This window comes from Pholis gunnellus (assembly GCF_910591455.1).
Source record: "Pholis gunnellus genome assembly, chromosome: 3".
Classification (NCBI taxonomy): Eukaryota; Metazoa; Chordata; class Actinopteri; order Perciformes; family Pholidae; genus Pholis; species Pholis gunnellus.
Window position 1 is genome coordinate 12,871,874 of NC_136529.1, and position 22,197 is coordinate 12,894,070.

General features: G+C 40.4%; 4 protein-coding genes across 6 annotated transcripts; 1 reads left to right on the forward strand and 3 right to left on the reverse strand.

Moving 5' to 3' along the window:
* Positions 1–2,201: 2,201 nt before the first annotated feature.
* Positions 2,202–7,445, forward strand: tardbpb (TAR DNA binding protein b). Of its 2 annotated transcripts, none has more exons than XM_079185323.1 (5): positions 2,202–2,960; positions 3,832–3,995; positions 4,096–4,236; positions 4,343–4,513; positions 4,606–7,445. In XM_079185323.1, the coding sequence occupies exons 1-5, from the start codon at positions 2,720–2,722 to the stop codon at positions 5,116–5,118; spliced, it is 1,230 nt and encodes a 409-aa protein (XP_079041449.1). In that variant the 5' UTR covers positions 2,202–2,719; the 3' UTR covers positions 5,119–7,445. The 2 variants fall into 2 exon arrangements, with proteins under 2 accessions (XP_079041449.1, XP_079041450.1); XM_079185324.1 differs by having other exon boundaries at positions 4,346–4,513; positions 4,606–7,444.
* cenps (centromere protein S) lies at positions 7,445–9,919 on the reverse strand. Its single transcript, XM_079185355.1, has 5 exons — positions 9,751–9,919; positions 9,511–9,634; positions 7,970–8,003; positions 7,744–7,810; positions 7,445–7,580 (listed from the first exon to the last, which is right to left on the reverse strand). The coding sequence occupies exons 1-5, from the start codon at positions 9,778–9,780 to the stop codon at positions 7,467–7,469; spliced, it is 369 nt and encodes a 122-aa protein (XP_079041481.1). The 5' UTR covers positions 9,781–9,919; the 3' UTR covers positions 7,445–7,466.
* Positions 9,919–11,298, reverse strand: rbp7b (retinol binding protein 7b, cellular). Its single transcript, XM_079185344.1, has 4 exons — positions 11,171–11,298; positions 10,667–10,845; positions 10,438–10,539; positions 9,919–10,185 (listed from the first exon to the last, which is right to left on the reverse strand). The coding sequence occupies exons 1-4, from the start codon at positions 11,241–11,243 to the stop codon at positions 10,132–10,134; spliced, it is 408 nt and encodes a 135-aa protein (XP_079041470.1). The 5' UTR covers positions 11,244–11,298; the 3' UTR covers positions 9,919–10,131.
* Positions 11,299–13,007: 1,709 nt separating this feature from the next.
* On the reverse strand, positions 13,008–22,098 carry h6pd (hexose-6-phosphate dehydrogenase (glucose 1-dehydrogenase)). Of its 2 annotated transcripts, none has more exons than XM_079156761.1 (5): positions 22,057–22,098; positions 16,343–17,009; positions 16,137–16,254; positions 15,777–16,046; positions 13,008–15,662 (listed from the first exon to the last, which is right to left on the reverse strand). In XM_079156761.1, the coding sequence occupies exons 2-5, from the start codon at positions 16,982–16,984 to the stop codon at positions 14,317–14,319; spliced, it is 2,376 nt and encodes a 791-aa protein (XP_079012887.1). In that variant the 5' UTR covers positions 16,985–17,009; positions 22,057–22,098; the 3' UTR covers positions 13,008–14,316. The 2 variants fall into 2 exon arrangements, with proteins under 2 accessions (XP_079012887.1, XP_079012886.1); XM_079156760.1 differs by lacking the exon at positions 22,057–22,098 and adding an exon at positions 17,674–17,772.
* Positions 22,099–22,197: the final 99 nt, after the last annotated feature.

Consider the following 22,197-nt stretch of genomic DNA (forward strand, 5'->3'; position numbering starts at 1 on the left):
TGTGTATATATTATAGGTTTTTTTTTCTGCTCATTCAATTTTGTCCTGGTCTATTTAGAACAAACATTACTAACACTGAATGACAATTGGATACAATTTTGTGAGTTAATGAATTGTAGTTTTTAGGTGCTGCGCTCTACTTTTGTCTTGCAGCAGTTCTCATATTAATACTGTAGTTTTGACTTGTCATATTCAAAAGTCATGTCGTGGGTTGACTATTTTGTGTTACCTGTATTGTACTCTTATATTTTGATATACTTACTGGATTTTGCATATTTCTATGTAAAAACTAAAAAAGGTAGGTCTTGTTGGATGGTATTGGAACAAGTTTCCAGATTTATAGACAGTCAACTGAATTGATATCCTCTTTATAAGCTTGTGTATTACGGTCTAGTCGGCTACTTCACACAGACTTGCAATTTATTTTATAATCTTAGAACAAATTCTCTACATATCACAGAAATGCTTTGATCGCAACAAAATGCATTGTGATGCAGTGGTTATCATTGTTGAAAATAAGGCAATATAACAGAATTGAGAACGTTTTAAATTGAAGGTAAATCTTTCTGATCAGAAATTGTAATTGAGACATTTGGCATCAATGTGGAAGACTTTATTTGTGATGTAATAGAATGTGATAAAAATGTCACAAATATCACAGTACAGTATGTAATCAAATTGAAAAAGGTGATAGTATAGCATGTTATAAAACTGTAAAAAAAAAAAAGAAGTAATTCATACTTTCAGCTCTTTTTGGTACCTGTTGACTGCTCACCAGCTCACCCTGCAGGAAAACACTGCACAGCCAAGCACTGTTGTTGTGGAGCAGGTCAAACTTATAGTCTATCTTCATGCAATTAAAAGCAGCGTATGTCATAAAAAGTCACAATATAGCATCAGTAATTTATAGTATTCCATGAAAGTGTCATAGAATAGTATGTTTAAAAAAGTAATTGAACATAGAAATATAACAAACATAGTGTTCTATGCCATAAAAATGTCAGCGTATAGTTCGTCGTAAAAATATCCCAATACAGCATCTAATAAAATGTTTTAAAAGTTACATTATAGTAATACATAAAGGTAGTATGTAAATAGTATAGTATGTCGTAAAGAAAAATCTAAAAAGTTAGATTTTAGTACTACATAAAGTATGACATATTTTTGTCATAAATATGTAAACTAAAGTAATAGTTTAGCATGTCATACAAATGTCAAAACAATATTAGTATAATATTACATAAAAAAATGTGATTGTTTATTATGTCATAAAAATGTAGAAAAAAGTCATACTTCACATGTCAAGAGTAATGTACCATAAAAATGTCTCAAAAGTATCATAGTATAGTATGTCATTAAAATGTAAAACAAAAAGTAATATTATGGCATGTCATAAAAATGTATAAAGAATATCACAGTATAACATGCCATGAAAATCCTATAATATAGTATGTTATATGTTTTACATATAAATATATAGTTTAATATCATAAACATATAAAATAAAGTCAGTATAGCAGGTCAAACATTTTTTATTAAAAAATCTTTTATTATTATTTGTTCTTTTATTATTACATACAAATGTAAAATAAATGAAATGTATGTCATATTAATTTCATAAACATAGCTTAGAATGTCATACAAATGGCGTTGTATAGTTTTTCCATACAAATGTTAAAAAAAAGCATAGTATAATGTACAAATATAGTATGTTATACAACATTTAATTTAAAACAGTCTAGAAAATTATGCTGAAAAAAAGAAGTATGGTAATTCATGAGTCTTCCTCCTTTTTCCTATATGTATATATATATGTTTGTATATATACAATATATATATACCGTGTCTCCAACGAAATTACGCACTTGCGGCTCATTGCAACCGCCATCTTCCCAGCTCTGCAACAACATAAAACACGGAAGCTAGTGGAAATATGGCCTACCATACTCCCTTACGGGAGGGGGTGCACAATATAGTTACATATCAACAATACAATTAATCAAGTTGTAGAATATTCCATACAAACAATACGCATATTTTATATGTATAGTGTTGGTTTTACAACTTCATACAGACCAATAATTTATATTTTCCTATATTAACGACACACTCTAGACACAAACACCACCATGAAATTGAACCGTCCAGCCTCGTGACGTAGTTCCCTTTTCGATTGGATTAAGCCATTTTGGTAGGCCGTACATGGTGGTTTCATATTTCCCCTCGTGGAAAAAAAAAAGATCCCCCGTTGCATTTCCAACAGTGCATTTGAGACGAAACAGGCGTTTTGTTGCAGTTGGATAACTTCATCAGCCACACTAGCATCGAGGACATCGCTTTGTTGGATCAGTTAGCGTGGGGCCGTGCGCAGTTGTTATCACGCGGCGCAGCTGCACAGTAGTTGTCCAGTGTAACGACACAGGTCTCTGTGGTCCCGACGAACAAAGGAACAGCAAGGCCGATGCACGCTCGCGAGCGGTGCGAATATTATTTATGAAGTAACTTGAGGTTTAACTCCTCCGAAAGCCTTTTTTTTGTTCTTTTTTTAATTTGACTCGTCTTTTCCTAAAAATATAACTAACCAACTAGCGTGACCACTACAGTGCTGTTAGCAACGTCGGCTACCGTTAGCCGTTATTGTGGACAACCAGCCGAGCTGCTGATTGCTAACCGTTAGCATTGTTTTGATTCACACGAGGAGTTTTCGGTTTTGGGCAATATGGCGGAAGTATATATTCGGGTGGCAGAGGAGGAAAACGAGGAACCCATGGAGATACCGTCCGAGGACGACGGCACGGTTCTGCTTTCCACTGTGGCCGCTCAGTTCCCAGGGGCGTGTGGCCTACGCTTCAGGAGCCCCGTGTCTCAGTGCATGCGAGGAGTGCGTCTCGTGGAAGGGGTCCTCCACGCGCCAGAGAACGGATGGGGGAATGTGGTGTATGTGGTGAACTATCCAAAAGGTAGATATGATACCGCGTTGCATTCGTGTTTTACCTTCACGTATCACTTTACCCGAATAGGTATGCGAGGGTATTTATAATTCATGATGTAGCTTCAGCGCACTGAAAATAGATGACAATGACGTGACCTGTAGTTTGTCCACGCCCACAAACGTGCACTTTGAGACGCAAAGTGTATTCACAAAAATAAACAAAACAAGATCAATGTTTTGTATTTGTGAAGTTGGCAATCTATTTAGACAGCAGCACTGCAAGAAATGCTATCTTCTTGGAGGTTGACGTTACATGTTTTCTTGAAACTCCAGTTAACATTCTGGTCATTCTAGAGAATGCAGTTGGTGTCCATGACTTGTATTGAATTATACAGATCTGTTTGTAATGTTAAGTCTACTACTGCCATAGATCAGGATGTGATGTCAAAGTATTAGAAAACACCTCGAATATTATGCCTTAATCTGGACATAATACTGCATCGTCTAAAATCACCATAAAGTTGACAATACGTTTTTAAAACGTTATTTGTTTATTTACATAAACATGGGATTAGTTTGAAAGTAGGGTTTATTTGAAGGGTATTGTGGTATGTTATATGTACCCAATAAACTACGTTCTAGCAACTGCATAATCATTACAAATCAATTACATGAAAGACATTATTGTTTTCAAATCAATTAGGCTCTTGTGATACAGTTGTAAAAAATAAGTCCAAAATATTAGAACAGTGGAAACGATAAATAGATAATATTGATTGCATGTTTTGCTCATAGAACTGGAATCTAGTTTAGTTCTTGCCGATTATTATCAAAGTCAGGGTAGTGATGGCACGTTGAGTTGTATTTAAATGAATTCCTCTGTGTTGATCACATTTTAGACAACAAAAGGAAAATGGAGGAGATTGACGCCTCCTCTGCTGTGAAAATGAAGAGGGGCGACATGAAGACGTCTGATCTGATCGTACTGGGTCTTCCTTGGAAAACCAGTGAGCAGGACCTGAAAGACTACTTCAGCACATTTGGAGAAGTCATCATGGTCCAGGTATAACATTACTAGTATAACATTAATAGAAACGCACATTGCTGTGGGTTGTACGTGGTGACAACTGATCTTCATTGCTCCGTGCTTCTTCTTCTCTCAGGTAAAACGAGACGCCAAGACTGGAAACTCCAAAGGATTTGGCTTTGTGAGATTTACAGAGTATGAGTCACAAGAAAAAGTGATCTCCCAGCGCCACATGATTGACGGGAGATGGTGTGACTGCAAGCTTCCTAACTCAAAGGTGAATCTGGTAATGTCCATGTGTATCCCTACACTTTATGGGAATACACAACTGTGTTATTACCTTATAAGCTGTAGTATTTATTTCTGTCCCTTTTTGGGTACAGCAGGGTCCCGATGAGCCTTTGAGGAGCCGGAAAGTATTTGTAGGCCGTTGCACAGAAGACATGACCACCGACGACCTACGGCAGTTCTTCATGCAGTATGGTGAAGTCACAGATGTGTTCATCCCAAAGCCATTCCGGGCTTTTTCCTTTGTCACATTTGCAGATGATCAGGTATAATGTTACATTTTTAGAAAGTGCCTCCTGTTGGCGTGGTACCATTGCCCAGATGACCTCATTAATTTCTTCTTTCACCCCCCTCATAGGTTGCCCAGGGTCTTTGTGGCGAGGACCTGATTATCAAAGGTGTCAGTGTTCACATCTCAAATGCTGAGCCCAAACACGGCAATAGGCAGTTTGATCGTACAACGCGGTTTGGGAACGGTTTTGGAGCTCAAGCATTTGGTGGTGCTGGTGGTGGTACCAGCCGTAGTGGGTTAGGGGGGAGCAGCACTAACAGTAGTCTGGCTAATTTTGGTAACTTCAATCTGAACCCTGCTATGATGGCTGCTGCTCAGGCGGCCCTGCAGAGTAGTTGGGGGATGATGGGTATGCTGGCTAGCCAGCAGCAGACATCCACCTCAGGCAGCACCTCCAGCGGAACCAGTTCTAGTCGGGACCAGAGTCAGTCTTTCAGTGCAGGCGGCAACAGCAACTACGGCACCGGCTCAGCCAGTCTGGGCTGGGGAACAGGGTCAAACTCTGCAACCAGCGGTAGTGGGTTTAGTTCAGGTTTTGGGTCCAGTATGGAGTCAAAGTCATCTGGGTGGGGTATGTAAGTTAATTATTTGTATGGTAAGTATTGTGACAGAGATGAGTCTTTTCAAAAGTTAATTTCTGGTGTTGATGCGTATCTGAAAACTTAACACTTTTGTGGAAGATGTTTTGTACATTTGGAAAAGATGCTAAAGATTTAATTTAGAAAGTGTTGAAGTGAATAGTTTACCAGGATGTTTGACTAAAGTGCTATTTTTGATGTCTCATTTGTTTGTATCCATTTCAACTGGATTCTCTAATGCATGTATTGTGAAATGTGATAACCATTTTGAAAATGCATGAATGTTTGTGTTTCACCATTATCCGGCTTCGTCATCGACTTAAAAGGCAATCTTGCATTGGGAAGAATCTGGTTGAAAGCTAAATGTTTTAAGTGCAACTTTATTTACAGTCAAGTTCTGTGGAAACGCCTTCATTGAAATCTCTTCTGCAGTTCACCTCTCTTCCATTTTCCTGTGAGGAAGTTCCTCTTTGGCAGCATTCTTGGGGTGATATCGGTATCATTCTCCCTCTTCCCACCTGTAAATGCTATGCCATCAAAGAACGGCTTCACTCCGCATGTTCTGAGAGACGGTGGGTGTTTTCACTTTTATCCACTTTTAAAAATGGAAAGAACGGCGCAACTGACATTTTAAGAACTGATGAGTGCGATTGAGGATGGCTTGTGGCGAAGAGTGAAGCGATGAGTGAGCGAACGGAGAAACGCGTGAAACGGACTGGCTGTGCAGTGAAAGAGCCCAATATGACTGCTTTCTGAATGTGTGAGTGGAAGCTGCAGACGCTGCGAGCGTCTCCCCTAACATGGACATTCTTTAAGTAGTACTTCAAGATTTTTCCTTTTATTTTTTTTAAAAGTCTTTGCAAGTTTTCCCTTACTTTTTATTAAGTATGTCGATCAAGTGCAGAAATATCAAACTGTAGTGGAATGTTGTGATGAATATTTGTACTGCTTCTATTATCTGATTTGAATGCTGTATGGTGTGTGCTTTCCTGTTATTGAACTGATCTGTAAGTGTGTACTTGATGTGGATGACAACCTGCTGAAGACTCTGGGGGACGCGAGTGATAGTGTGAGAACGTGGAGTGGTGTGTCCAATAGCTCCCAGTAGCTCTCGTGTTGTTTGTGAGGTGTTTAAAAACATGTCAAATGAAGGGAGTTCTATAATAAAGTTCGTTTGAATAGATGCTTAGTTGATAATTAATTGGGTGAGTTTTGTCAAATAAAAAAACCATCTAATTCGATTCACATATCTAGGGACCTTGGGCTCTGCTGGTCGAGGTCTCCGTTTGAACCCTGACTGAAGTCTGTTCTGAAGGATGAAGACGGAAGTCAGTGTGTGGCCTTCAGACATGACATGGGGTAGTACCTGTCTTTTTGCTGCTTTTAATAGCTTGTCCGAGTTAATGATCCCTTTTTGATTTTCCACAGCTACTTTTAAGTTAGGAGGCTTCTTTGTATGTAGATGAGCTCATCAATGTGTCGTCGCCTCAAGAGTGTTTTGTCTTCGATTTGGTTTTAAGTAATGAAACGATGGCACGTTGCTGAGCTTTGTCATTTTTAGATGGCCAGATGCACTTAGTGCTGCTTTTCTAGCTCCACCTGTACAATCCAAATCAATCCAACAGTCGTGTCTACATTTAGGGAGTTTAACATGTTGCATTTTTAGATGTTGTAAATGTGTAAATTCAATGTTTAACACTGAGGTCATAGGTGGTGGCTACATTATGTTGGGGATGTTTCTAATGTTTGGTCCTCATTTACATACAGGAGGGGGTAGAATATTAGACGCCTGAATAGTGCAGACCAGTCGAACAGCAACACTAATTATGGAGGTCATAGGTTAACTATCAACAAAAAAGTCAATTAAAGAAATGAGTAGATTTATTGGATTGCATTTGATTATACAGGTGTACCTAATAAAGTGGTCACTGCGTGTACATACTGGATAGTTTGCCTGACAGTAACTACAGTTGAGGTTTCCTGAAGTGTAAAATACATTCGGCTCATTTGTCGGTTGGGAAAAACAAGGCAAGTATATCGTTTAGCACAGTTCTTGTAGTTTTATTTATGCTTTATAATGTGATCATACATCATTGTTTGTCATACTAGTGCCAATGCACTACGACATGACGATGCATCAACAGGACCCACGACAAATAAGTCAGAAGTCATCTTCTCCAAACATTCAGAAAGTGTACATAAAACATTTTATATAAAATAAGATTTAATTCTGTGGAATCCTTGAAAGTTGAAATGCTAATTACCGTTAACTTATTGTCATGTGTTAGTGGGCTTTCATGTTTATTTGAATGTTGGGCGCCAGTGAGACTGCAGGTTTGTCTTGTCCTTTTATTCTCTGCTCTCCTCCTCCGTGTCTCTGCTTCTCCTCTTCCCAGTATTCTTCTTTTTCAAATCCCTCTGCTCCTGGTTCAGTTCTTCACTTTTATTTTGTATGTAGACAGACTGAAATAAATAAAGGCAAATTAAACATGTGTGCTGTCTGCTGTAGAATATATATAGATAGTTTCAGTATTCTGCATTATGAGGATGAAAGGTTTGATTTGGTGACTCATGAGTTAAAGACGCTGTGTTGTGCGATTCCTTTCTGACAAGAGAAATAACTCACCAACGCAGTACTACGCCGGGCGACGAGCTTCACGTCTTCTGAAGACACCGTGCTTCTTTTAGCGTGCCTGAAATCAAACATGAAAATGTAAATGAGATGTATTATAGAAAGTGGAGATTATACTAGTTCTACTAGCTTAGACTGAGACAAAAGACCTCAGATATTTTATAAATTAAAAGACAGCACATGGTTAACTCATCTGTTATGGTAACAAAAAGATTCTCACCGTGCAAAGGCCTCCAGGTCTTTAGCAAATGTATCTGAAAACAATGAGGATGTTGAGTTTAGATTGACCTGTGGCAATTATGAAATAGCTATGACTTATTAATGGTATTTTGTCCAGCTGTATACTTTTACATACATGAGAAGTATACATGACTATATGTACATGAGTCAGAATATTAGTTATTTACAGTTAGTTACACATGTTTCTCAGTACTCTTCACAGTCAAAATGGCAGCAGTTTGTGGAGCTGGAAGCTAGAGAACTAAAATAAAAATGTGCACATTTTAAATACCAGCTTTGTATAAAAGAACAAATACAAGTAGACACCAAAAGAGCAAATTTCTGGAAGCGTTTATATGTTAACAGCCACAAACACACACACACACATAGAGGAAGCAGAGTGTCTGTGAGATGAGTGTGTTGTGTGTTGTGACAGAACAATGAAGGCTGGATGTCTGAACAGCTGAGAGGAAACATAATGTGGACAGTAAGCTGTGGACAGGGTTGTGTAGCGCTGCTCTATATCTACTGCACATCTATAGGAGTTACAGTAGCAGCTATGACATACATGTGTTGTACACACGATACTGGAATAACTTTCATTTTGTGCATTTTGGAATAACGTCAAAAAAAGTCAAACATAAAACAGGATTTCAGATATTTAGGGAACATATTCTGAAGGATTAAGTGATATAAACGTAATGCCACCGTGTTTGTCCTTTAGGTCATTTTTCAGAATGATGAGGGTTTAATACGACAGAAAGACTTTAGAGAACTGACAGGAAATGAGAGACATCAAAGGGTCCAGGCCGGGCTCAACGCACTACAGCACCCAACACCTCAGAGTTCTGTTAGGTTGAGTGACAGTAGAATGAGTTGATGCTGAGACGTCTATGAAGTGTTTTGGTTGCATTAGAGCCTTGTGGATGTGAGATGGATCTATTATACTGGGCTGCGTGCTGGTTGAGAACTGTGTGATAAAGGCATGTAAACAATGAGTACAAAAAATAACGCAAAACACTAAAGTATAATCCAATGCAGGGACTCCACTCAAGTACATTCAATAAAGTACTGTACAAAATTACAACATTGAGGTACTTTTTTTGGAGTATTTCCATTTTATGCAATTATACTTTGTTACTTTTCAGATTCTAATAAATACACAATATAATAAATAAGTCATTATTATAGATTACTGTAAACTACCTTTGCCAGCTGCAACATTAAACTAATACTCACATTGTCACACATAAACGCATCACTACATTTTACAACCAGATACTCTATGTAAGTCTAGCTGATATAATCCAATTATGTAAAGTGCCAGTCTGCATAATGAGTACTTTTACTTTCAGAGCTTTTATTACTTGTACAAATATATATATATATATATATATATATATATATATATATATATATATATATATATATATATATATATATATATATATATATATATATATATATATATATATATATATATGTATATTGTATGTCTCTGGTGGTGTCTGCTGGACCAGCATCTTGTTGACATAAACCCACCGCATTGTCTGAAGGTTGTCTCGGCTATCGCTGCTACGACTTGTCGGCTGAAGTCTCTCCGGTGGTCCTCTCCCATCCTCTGACACAGGCGACCCACAGCATAATGGACGGCCACCTTTAACCTCTGAACTCAAAACAATTACAAGAAATATAATGCATCAATATAGATGTATTACCTGTCTGCTGCTGTACCAGACGGATATGTAGCTAGCTACCGTTAACGGTCAATAACGTTCTTACCTGCTGAGTCTCGTCTTCATCAACGGACATTTTCTTCCAATCACAGCGGCTTCAATTGAGTTAGAAAGTTTGGATACTTCTCACAGGATTAAGGTGTGACAGAAGAAACGAGACGCAGTTTGTGAACACATATTTCAAGTGAAAAACAAAAACTCGCGGCACAAGTAGTTTACACAGACAACTTCCGAGTTTAATTCAATGTTTAATACATAGCGCCACCGTGTGGTGCGGAGGATGTACTACATCGGTGGATACATTTAATCACACACATCAGCCCACACTCAAATGACATGTTCTTTATGAGTATATAAACTACATTGTGTGGCTTTTTATGCAATCTCATTTCTTGGAAATGCCGTGGTATTGTTTTAAAAGACAAGTTCACAGAGTCCTTTTATAAACTTGCTTGCAGACTTGATCCTCACAAGTAAGTTCCTGAGGAGAGAAAATATACTTCAGTAAAAAAAAGAATAAAAAGAAGCTAAAATGATCATATAGTTGCAGGAATTGTATCAGTTTTTAGGGAGAGCAACATTATCTTGTGCATAACCAATTAATATATACATTTTCTATGCGCATGAGTCCACAAAATACTATAAATAATGACTTTTACAGTGAATTTTACAAAGTGTTTATCACAAACACTAACTGGAAAGTAAGGGCCACCAGAATGAAGACCAGTCCTACCAGATGAAGCTCATCTCCGTGAATCCAGTGAGTCCACCCTCGGTTCTTCTTTTCTCCTTTCTGAACACACACCAGCTTATCATCTTTCCAGTTGACCACCGTCTGATAGAGAACAAACATGAAATACAAATACATAAAACCACATATAAATATGTTGTTTTTTTACAGTACAGCCACACAAAATCATTTGCTTGCTTTTATTGTCTTATATTGGGGTAGTGATTATTACCTGGCATGACCTGTTGTCCATCCCTTTAGTCACCTCGTTGACCTCTTCTCCAATTTTGAATGAAGTCTCGTAATTTTTAAAAGTGGTGAATGTCTTGATGCTGAAACAATCTCCGTCTTGCTTAATCACTTTCTGGGGCTTCAACATCGAGGCAATCTTGCGAGTTGCAAAATCAATGCCTGCGGGTCAAAGTGAGAGGAATTTATTTTTAGAACAAGTTTCATGTTAACTTTACCACGCCACCACGTCCGTCATGCTCTGATCAGAAAATAAATGAACATTAACTTTCACTGCATATGTAACCCTCTTCAGGACATCCACACAACAGAAATGCTCCCTGATGATGAATCAAATACTTCATTAATTTACTATGATGGACAATTTTACATCCACAAGCGTTAACCTGCTCCATCCACTACACATAAATATTTTCCTCATAAATAATCAAACACTCATTGAAAAAAAAAAAAAACCCCGCTCATACAAAGAACCGGTGACACCTACCGAGTGCAACCATGTAGCCCTCAAAGTTGACATTGCTGACAATGTCCCACGTCCCGCTGTAGTCGACAGGCATCTTTACAGGTTTGACTCTCTGACTCTCTAACGCATGAGCATCAGGAGCAAACAGATATAAGATGAATGGGAGGGATGTTTCATTGTGTGTCAATATGGGGTAAGGGTGATGCGTTTGAGACATACAGAGGAGGCGCACTGGAGGGCGGAACAGGACCTTTTACCCATAATATGAGGAAACTCTTCTTTTCCTGTTAAGACAAAAGCCTCTACACCGGGGCGTTATTCTTACATCTTACATTTACCAAAGCAACCTAACCTTTCAAGCTTAAGTTAATGTGCAGATGTTGAGCTTGCAGGGAATACAATATGCAGCAGAGGTCTCTGTGCATGTGCAGAGTGAAATACAATCCTCCCCCCCTGCTCACATTTGGAGCGCTTAGTTCCTCAGCAGAACACATCCAGCCATCAGGAGTAGTGCGAGGGTAAAGTCAGCCCGAGTGTGTAACGTCCATGTTTCTCTACATGCTGATATTCATGGCGTATCATAGCAGCAGATGGATACCGAGGAATCGGAGGTTGAAATTGTAAGTGCTGTTTTCATTCGTCACGTTTCTGTTTTGATCTGAAAGAATAAAATTCCCCCGTATGTCCTCACAACACTGTGATGTTTTATTCTATTTTATAGTCAAATAGTGAATGCAGTGTTCGTGACACTTGTCCTGGTCCCTCAGTTCTACGTCATGGGAAGGTAACTAGAGCACAGGTGATGGAATCGAGCCGTGGAGCTCATGGGTCATCTGTACCAGAGGAAGCGTGGCATTAATCATGCCGTCCTCTCTGTTTAAAGGCCAACATCCTCAAGATACTGCAGGCAGCCTCTTCTGAACAACTTGTCTGCCTCAATCGCCTTGTCCTTCGTAGCTTCAGGTAAAGCCCATCACAGCAGACACATTTAAAAAACAAAACACATGCAGGACATACCACAGGCAAAAAAAAAGGGATTAATATGGACATAACTCTTCCAATAGGTTTTTCCGTGATCTTCACATTGGTAGACCCAGTTCCTCAGAGCTTGTGGGCCTCCTATCATGTGTTTGGGCTGCTGACATTTGGACAAGGACTATGCACTGCCATCCTGACTCTGACAGCAGCAGCATGTGTAAGAAAAAAAACGACTGAAGCGTCATTAGGTTACGTTGAGAAACTGCAGCATCCAAACCTTTTTACACATGTATGTTCACAGGCCAGAACCACCCCGGAGCTGTACTACATGTCCCTTATTCTAACTGCTGCTTCCATTTTCAGTACAGGTGAAGAACACTTCTTATGAATTATAGAAGACTATTCGTACGCTGGATTTTCAGTTCAAAAAGGAGTAACACCTGCCTGTGTCCTGTCAGGTTTTTTCATGGTGAGAGGAGGACTCTGGTTGACTCACAGGAAGCTCGTGACGGACCCAAGCAGAAACAATGAGCAGTATAGCAGTCCAGCTGTCACACGGTGACACCGGATACTCCACACATTACGATTTCATGTGGTTTCCGTGCCACCAGCAGCTGGTAACGTTAAACCATGAGAAAGTGACTTAATCCTCCTCACGTTTCAACGCTCGCTTCAGAAGAACATCACAAAGCAGGTGTTTCTGTCGGTTGTTAAACGCCGTTTGCTGTTTTGTTGGACATTTGTTTCATGTAACAATCAGTCATAAGCTAATAAATATGTACTTTTCCGCTGTAGATTGAGTGTATAATAATTATTACAGTACTGAATAAGAGGTTTATATTCACTGGAAGAGTAAAGTTAATTAAACAGATTATAGCAAGAAAATGCCTTCAATTTTAATCAGTTTGGAACTTAACAAAATAACAACATGTGACGCTCACCTTACAATGCATGGGGGAAACATTTTGTAGACGTAATGACTGTAAAACACAGACTACTTTCTAATTGTTCTTTACAGACCTTTACTGTGTTAGGATGCAGGACAATGTCTCCTCTCGTCAGCTGAAATAAAGCTCATCCAGACGGATCAAACACAACAACATGACTGCTGAAACTCAGCGGCTCTTTAATCTAAAGACGGTACGTCAAATAAACATTGTGACTGAAATAAAGCTGCTCTTGTTTGGACTACAGGTATTAAAGATTCTTGGTATTTTATTTTCCACATTGTTTTTAAAGCGGAATGTGAATGGGTCAGAAATGTGCCGTTTTATTAATGAAGCACCCGATATTTTGAATTACCTGAAGTATTTGAATAACATATATTAATAATACATATATCAATATTACATTATGAATGGGACCAGTCACACAGCGTTTTCTAACGCACTAATTCACGTGGGTCACTGCCACGCAACATAGAAAACAATCGAGAAGTGTGGATTACAAAGTGAACAGCATATCTGTGAATTCACAAAATCACCTGAGATCAGACGAACACCCTGGATTATTAGTAATAAATCATCAAAAACAGTTTGTCGGAATTGCTTTTTTGGCACGAGACGTTTACGACATCAGATATGCATAAAGTGCTACATACTCTGTAAACCATGATAGCGATGTATTGCTCTAGATTTTCAGTCATCTCATACATAATTAGGCGTAGATTAACTCTAAAAAAAAGTCCACATATGCATTTCACACACTCGCCCACACAGAGAATTTTAGTAACTTTCAGCAAAAGAGGCAACTGTAGCAGTTGTTTTTAACCCATTAACGACAGATTAGATACTCAACATTCCTGCCAGAAACCTCATTTGCATAACATACATACGTAAATACAGCAGTAATGCAAGAGCTAGGGCAAGTAATGTATTATAGAAACTTTTTTTGTTGTATTTGTTGAAAGTCTCATTACTTCCCCATGGAAACCAATAAATCATGTGACAAAAAAAAAAAATCTGTATCTGTAGCAGGACTCTGTCTCTTTGCACATCACCGGAATTTTTCACAAGCTGGTTGACGGCCGTGAGTAACAATAAGTTGTTGTTTACATTCATCATGGTTATTTTGGGGGAATAGCTTTGGAGGGGGGCTTGAAGGGGAATTATGGCTAATAAGCTAAAAACATGTAAACCCGCTGATCCTGCTGGCTCATAAAGAAATTGTCTAATTGTCTAATTGAATTCCTATCCTAAAAGTGCATCATAGTCTATGTACCAAACAAGTCTGCCGTCAGCAGGCTTCACCCCGGTGACAGGCCACTTGTCTGGGTTGTCCTTCACGCGGCTCAGCTGGGTGATCAGTTCATGCTTGCCTTTGCCCATCACTAAAAGAGCCACGGTACGAGCTCGGTTAATGGCGCTGAAAGTGAGGCTCATGCGCTGGTGAGGCTTGACGGGGCTCTCGGTGAGGGCGACCAGACTCTCCCCAAGTTCATCCACTTTACTGCCAGGGAACAGAGAGGCTGTGTGGCTGTCATAGCCAACTCCCAGCAGCACAAAGTGGAAGCTGGAGCTGTTAACCGACTTGCTGATCTCCTTCTCATACAGCGGCGCTCCTCCGTCCTCCTCCACGCACAGACGCTGGTTGAGCTGCACTGGCATGGGGTGGATGTTGAAATAGGGTATCCTCACATGTTGCAGGAGATGGTCGTGCAGGCCGTGGAAGTTAGACTCCAGTTCGGTCAGCGGCACGCACCGCTCGTCCACCATCCACACATGGGTGTAGCTCCAGGGGAAGGAGAAGTGGTGCAGGGCCAACCTGTGGAACAGAGCGAGGGGAGTGGACCCCCCAGAGATGGCAAGATGGAAAACACCGCCCTCGCTCACAGCTGCCTCCGCTGCTTCCTGAATGTCCGCAGCTAGCCTCTCCATCAGCTCCTCGGGCCAGGCCGACACCATGTCAGCGCTACGAAATTTGCCTTGCATTACTTGGAAACTGTTTGCTGACGCGCCACCCATCTGCTCAGGGCTGATTAACACCACCTCACTGTTGTAGCCGATGTCTTTACCATTCACACGGATGTCCAGCAGGTCTCCATTGTCGGCTCCCCCGGGGTAAATGCGGGGATAAGAGCCGGCCAGGCTATCGAGTAGTGGTGTCCATAAGGCCCAGGAAGCCAGCAGGTTTTCAGCAGTAATGAAACTATTTTTACGTCCGGCAAAAATGTGAGAAATAAGTTCTGAATAGGCTTCCTTCTGCTCCGTTGGAGTTTGCACATAATAGTCTGAAATAGGTAAACCTAGAATATTGACCTCCGTATGCTCCGTCACTTCCTTCCAATCACCGTCCATCGAAACTGGACTGAACAAATTCTTACTCACAAGAATTGCTGGATATTGAAGGCTGCCATGCCTAAAGTAGAAAACGATTTGTTTGGGCTTGCAGTGGACACCACTGGGGTTCTGAAGGCAAAAGATGTCATTCTTGAACAGTATGCGTGCATATCCCACCCGTTCATCTAACATCTTCCCTGAGATCATCAGAATTGGCACACCTTCATACTGCGCATCATCGATGTGTGCCAATACAGCTGAAAGACACAAACAGGATCACTTATTAGAAGAACTGTAACCATTGTACAGCAAGTGTTTTACAACAGTAAAGAACACATCAAAGCACGACGATTAGAAAGTAAAGCTATCACCTGCAAATGTCGGCGAGAGACTGACGTGATCTTTCGTTTTATTCGTCTCCTGCTGGACTGTTGTTTGGTATGCTTGGTACTGGCCGACCACAGCTTGATTCTTTCTCAAAGGCAGCATGGAACTGAAGACCTGCAGCTTCTTTTGGAGGACTTCTTCACTGCTGCTCAGATTCATGGGAAGCCTCATCGTCAACAGGGTCATGACCTCAGTCAGGTGGTTCTGTAGCACATCTCTGATCACCCCGTATTGGTCATAGAAGGATATACGACCTAGAGGACCGATGAGAGAACACATGATTATGTTTATTGAATTCTTGCTACTTTTTTCCATTTACATCATTCACACAACTTTGAAATGACCTTTAACATCGAGGGTCTCTTTCATTACGATCTCCACCCTCTCGATGTGGTGCTTGTTCCAGATGGGATCCAGAAACTTCCTGTTCTCCTTTCTGAATGGAAGTATCTTTGCAACAACCTTTTCACAGAAAAACACACACCATGAGTTCAAACATCTCAACTACAGACTCACGGGGTGACGGCCACACACTGTAAGGTTCTCCTACCTGCTTCCCCAGGTAATGGTCAATTCTGTACATTTCTTCATCCTTCAAGGAGCTCCCGAGCTGAGTCGCAAGTACCTGAGCACTCCTGAAGTCGTGTCCAAAAGGTTTCTCTAGCACCACTCTCAGCCACGCCCCGCCGGTGGGCCTACAGCTGTTATTTATCTTATCAGCAACATCTACGTATGCAAAGGCTGGTAGTGAGAGGTAGAATAGCCGGCCCGCCTCTGTCATTCCCTCTTGTTGAAGCTCTCGCTCAATGTGCTCGGCCAGATCCCGGTAGTCCTCTAAGGTCTTCAGCTGCCGATACCGTGCGAGCCGCAGGAACTGCTCTTTCAGCAGAGCGCAGCGCTGCGGTGCTACGTCCTTTGAGCAGGACACCGCCTTTAGGATCTCGAAGAGGACCGATGTGGCCGTGTCGGCAGGCGACAGCCCTCCGCCATAGAAGGAAAAGGTGTTTCCACTTCTGACCTGGTTCACGTACAGCTGGAAGAAGCCCTGCCACAGGTACTTCTTTGCCAGGTCGCCGGTGCCTCCCACTATGACCACTGAAACATGGCCGCTTCTCTGGGCCGCTGCTCTTTCCTCGCCATTTCCTCCCTGAGCACACAGAGTGACCAGAAGCAGGAGCACAGTCACAAACATGCTCCGGTCCAACCCGTCGACACTCCTGTATGAACACAGCGACAAGAGACGTTACATGTAGGCGGACCTCTAGCACCACTGAGCCATCAAGACATCTTATCAAAGCTTAATGTTTGATTAACACCAGGTGTGACAATGCATCGCAGGGTTGCAAATAACAATTATTTCCCCCTTTTGATTAATGTGACGATTACTTATTTTATCTATAAAATGTCAGAAAACAGTGAAAAACGCTGATTATAATTTCCTCGAGCCCAATGTGATGTATTTAAGTCTTTCTTCTGATGAAACCCAAAGACCTTCAGTTTACTATTACATTTGAAAAGAAACGCAGCAATCCATCACAATCAACAATCAAAACAGTTGATAATCACTATTCTCTTGATCAACTCATTGCTACATTTTTCATCTCTAAATATTTGAGATAAAAAGCCATTTGAACATGAAAGTTGCCCCCTTTTGTCTTATGAATGCCACATTGCAGAAAAGCTACAAGTGAGATACACATTCACATTTTTAACAACGCACACATGCAGTAGATACTGCTGAACCTCTTTTGTAAAGTCAACTATCCATAAACATATCGCAATTAAAAACTTAAAAGTCTACATCTATGAGTCAATAGATACATAATCTGAACACTATGAATGTAAAGCAATAGTTAATACAACCTGGAAAAAGGAACTTACACAATTCTCAAAAGACAAAATAGATCAGCAATAATTGACTTAGCACCGTCTCTTTCTCCAGCTGTTTTGAAGTCGCTTGAGAGCTGGTGATGTACTGCAGTTATGATTGTGTGAGCGTAATGATCAGTGGATCCTAGTATACTGGTGGAGCAAAGGGGTGTCGACTTTGCACTTTGCTCAGGGCCATTGAGCTTTCTGCACAACCTGTCTGCTGTTAACAGAGTGCTGGGAATGTCCAACCAACTGTTGATAATGATTCTGATAAACCGACAGAGGACGGCTAAATGTTCAGTAAGAGTATACGCCAAAGACAAGGCGTGCTCCGGTGAGCAGGATTGCCAACCGCAGGCATGTGTGCGTTCTGACTATCAATACATGGTAACACAGCGACACAGTACAAATATTGAATGCCTTGTTAGAAAGTTAAAAGTAAAGCTTTTCAGGTACTCGCTCTGATTAATCTGGTGTCATTGTTTTGTATCTAGGCATCAGGGTCCCAATAGTTTTAATGATTTGCAGCCAAAGCTATTTGGACACTCTTGTGTCGGGTCATAAATATATGACAAAAACAACAACTTGAACACATGAAAAAGACAAAATGTCTTCTTGTTCTAAAAGCCCGCGGCTTTTATACATAAACTGACTTGTTTACTTGATGTGTAAACTTGGCGGGCTTCCCATTCAAACCATTCCTTGAAATGTTAATGTCTGCAAAAGGTCAAAACTGATGTGGGGAATGATGCAGCTGCCATCAGTCCTTCAATTGTGGAAGCCCCATTCCCATCACAAACAATGAGTGAACAGTTTAATCATGGTGAAAATAAGAATACTTTGACTTATAATATATAATATATACTTTTCAAGTAGAAGGAATGTAAGTTTCTGTTCGTGCACATGCTGCTTTACTTTAGCAGCTAAGTAGCATTGTAGAGCTATAGTTAAAGCTGAGGTGTTATAAACCTGATTAATGACAGAGAACATGTTATTTTACCCCTCTCTCTCTACCCGCAGTATGACGCTCATTTTATGACTGAATGCAACATCTGGAATCCCGGTGTTCCACCATTGTGTTTACACAGCGGCAATGCAAACAGCAAAGGCCACCTCACTGGTTCAACAACAGCTGAAATGAAGGTCTGATTTACTTTGTCAAGGATTAACAACGTACACAAGGCGACTTCTAAATTGTAAATGTGACAAACACTTTCATTGCTCTTTTAAAACCACGTACCACATGAACTCTTCCTCTCTATTGGCTTCCAGGCTATTACCACACAGGAATCAATTAAGTGGCAGATGCCCTGAAAAGACACTATCTTCATTCAGCTTTGCATTTCTGTGCAGCTCTTCCAACGACACATGATTCCTCCACATGCAGTTCAAAATGGACTCATCAATTCATCGAACAGAATGAGCTAAAAGGGCATCTTTCCATCTCCTGATCCTCAACCGACCGTCACACATTCTGTTATTCTCTGAATGTTATTCTGGTGAAATTCTCAGGAGGTTTCCTTTAAACCAGAGCACTTTGCCCACATGTACAATGAGGACTAGTCAAAGGAATCTTTGTGGCCACATTTGTCACAGCCCAAGTGGTCTGCAGTAAATAACACGGGTCTTCAGCCCGGCATGTTGAAACTATTCACTCGTTATCATAAGGAAATGGTGAGTCTATTCAACCGCCCTGCTTCGTGAGTAATATTCAAGTCATTAGCCTGAAGCTACCGACAATCTTTAGCCGACAAGTCTATTGAATTTGGAACATGGCTTGGTGTGCAGTATTATCCTGGTGAATAGCTTGCGAATGACAAAAGCGTCCAAAAGACACTTTCTGTCACATAGTGAAGATTAAAGGAACTTCATTTGGCTGTAAATGTATCTGTCATCAACACCATATCCACCTCAGTGCTTCCATGCAAATCAACTTCAATGGTCCGTTTAACTCAGCACATGAATAACAAGGCGAAGACATGCAAATGTGGCCAACAGTCAAAGTGATAACACTGACAGACTTATAGCTTCCTGTAGCTTCATTTTATTATGTATTTTGTACGAATGGTTATTACATCTCATCTGGTTTATATACTGTAGCCTGTTTTTTCAGATTGCACATTCAGATTCTTCTGAAGCATAGATTACGATTAAGATTTTTTTGCCAGCTGTTCCAGTTCAATATATTGATTCATTTTAAAAAGAGACAACTGGAATTTTCATGAGCCAAAAAAGCTCCATTTCCCAGAAATCATGTGCCTTTAAATAGCAGCTTAAATAAACGTAAGCCAGGCTTGTGACACACAGGCACACACACACACGTCGGCCCAATTCCAAGCCATCGCCCTACACCCCCTCCTACCCACTTCCACTCTGTTTGCACATACACGTGGAGGGTCTGCCATATTATCTCAAACCAGCAGGGAGTGGAAGGGGGTTTTAAACCCATCAACAGCTAGTCTATGGCTCAATCCCAACGGACACACTCACACACTCACAGACGTTGAGGCGTACTCCTGCAAGGTCTGTGAGGGCTTAGGGCCGGCCCCTCTTCAGGGCTCTGTCGCAGTGATTTTAAGCCCTTTATGCACACTGTCTGTAAGCCTGCATCTCTGCAGACTTTGCCTGATGGACTTACCAACGATTCATAGCGTTGTGACGTTAAACGCGGGGTACAGAGAGGAAGCTTGGCCGCGTGAACAAATGAAGAGGATGGCGTATTCCATTTAAACAGAAAGATTAACACATGAAACCAGAGGAACGCAAGCAGAGACTATATTACACACCTGGTTTTTTCATCAACCATATCTTTTCATTTCGCTTACTGAAACTGTTTTGACAAATACCAGTAAATAGATTATTTGACGTTTACCGCTCATCTGGTAAGAGCCTGGAAGACGTTCAAATCAGACAGTAAAAAACATAAAATAAACACCCACTATTGTACATAACATGTTTTGGTGTCATCAAGGTGACGTGATGTGTCCCATTCCTATTTACACCATTTCGGGCTCTTACAGTCTCTCACACTAAACCACTTACCAGCTGACGTCAGTAGGGTCCTGAGGGTTCAGGGTTTAAGGCCTGAGGGGGGACATTGGGATTGGGCCTACAGTACATCAAGCTGACCAAGTACAACGCCCACAAATGGTTGCATGCGATAACCTGAACAAACATTTAGTCATAAACTGCTCCAACTATGACAGACATTTCATATTGACACACAGACGACAACGACTTAAAGATGAAATGTTATTTAGGATCAAATAGTCCCATGCCTTGTCTAAAAATGGTGGATGTGTCCATTTTATTAAGTGTTGTGTATTTACATACAACATATATTCATATTGTTTACACCTGTTAGCAGCTATAACTGTAACTATAATATCTTCAACTGTGCAATACTGACTTAACAGTGCAATCATTTAGTATAATAATTCAACTGTGCACTGTACTCTGGCGAACACTGCGAATTGAATTTATTTACACTATAATTTTAAACAAATATTCTTATTTATTGTTACTATTAATGCAATTTTTACATACTTAATCATAGATCGTATTATTTTGCATAATGTCTTCTGTTTTATATATTGTAATGTACATAACTTACATATTTCTTTTCCCCATTTTTTTCATATGTATTATTGTATTGTAGTATAATGCACATATTTTACATACGTATTCCTAATTAATATTGTATTATAATTTATTTAAGTTATACAATTATATTCTAGAATGGGAGCAACTTTAACGTAACCCAATTTCCCCCGGGAATCAAATCTAATATGAATTTACTTTACTCGGGAGGTTCGTCAAGAAGCTTGCCGCTGTATTGACACCACCTTACACCTTAAGGAAGGGTGCTTCATTAAGCAGAGTGGTGTTTGTTCTCCTGTGGTCTCACTAACCAGGAAACAAAACATCACAAAGATAAACGTAAGGGGATTCTTTATCGGTGACATCAGGAATTAAAGTAACTAGTAACGTTAGAAACGTAACTGACGTTCCCAACCGCTCTGGTCTGGTGGACGTAGCGTTACGTTAGCGTAGTCGCTACGTGATTTTATCTTAAACACAGGAACTGTCTGTTTATGTACCGTATAGCGAATTCCTCAATGAACGTTACAAGTCATCCCCCCGTTGTCGTTTGCTTTACTTTACGCACACCGACAGTTGAAACGGTTAGGTCGATATGTATCCAACGATTCCACCTGCTAGTTAGCTGTCAAACTTCACTTCCGCTAACGTTACAAACAAAGAATGGTCCACAATCCTTTTTCTTAAATCTGCTAGCGCAGTTTCACCACAACTGCTGATAGGACTCGAGTACAACCCTCCCCCCCACGTGTGACAGCAGTTGACTTACTAAAAAGTAAATTAGATACGAACCTGCCCCTTGGTGGCACGGAAGATAGTACAACATCAATACACGCTTCCTGCAACAGTCACGTGACCCTGTTCCGCTGCTTATACTTTTACCGCAGGCTGCAGATAGCTATGAATTTGTATTGTGTAAGACTCCGTTCTACA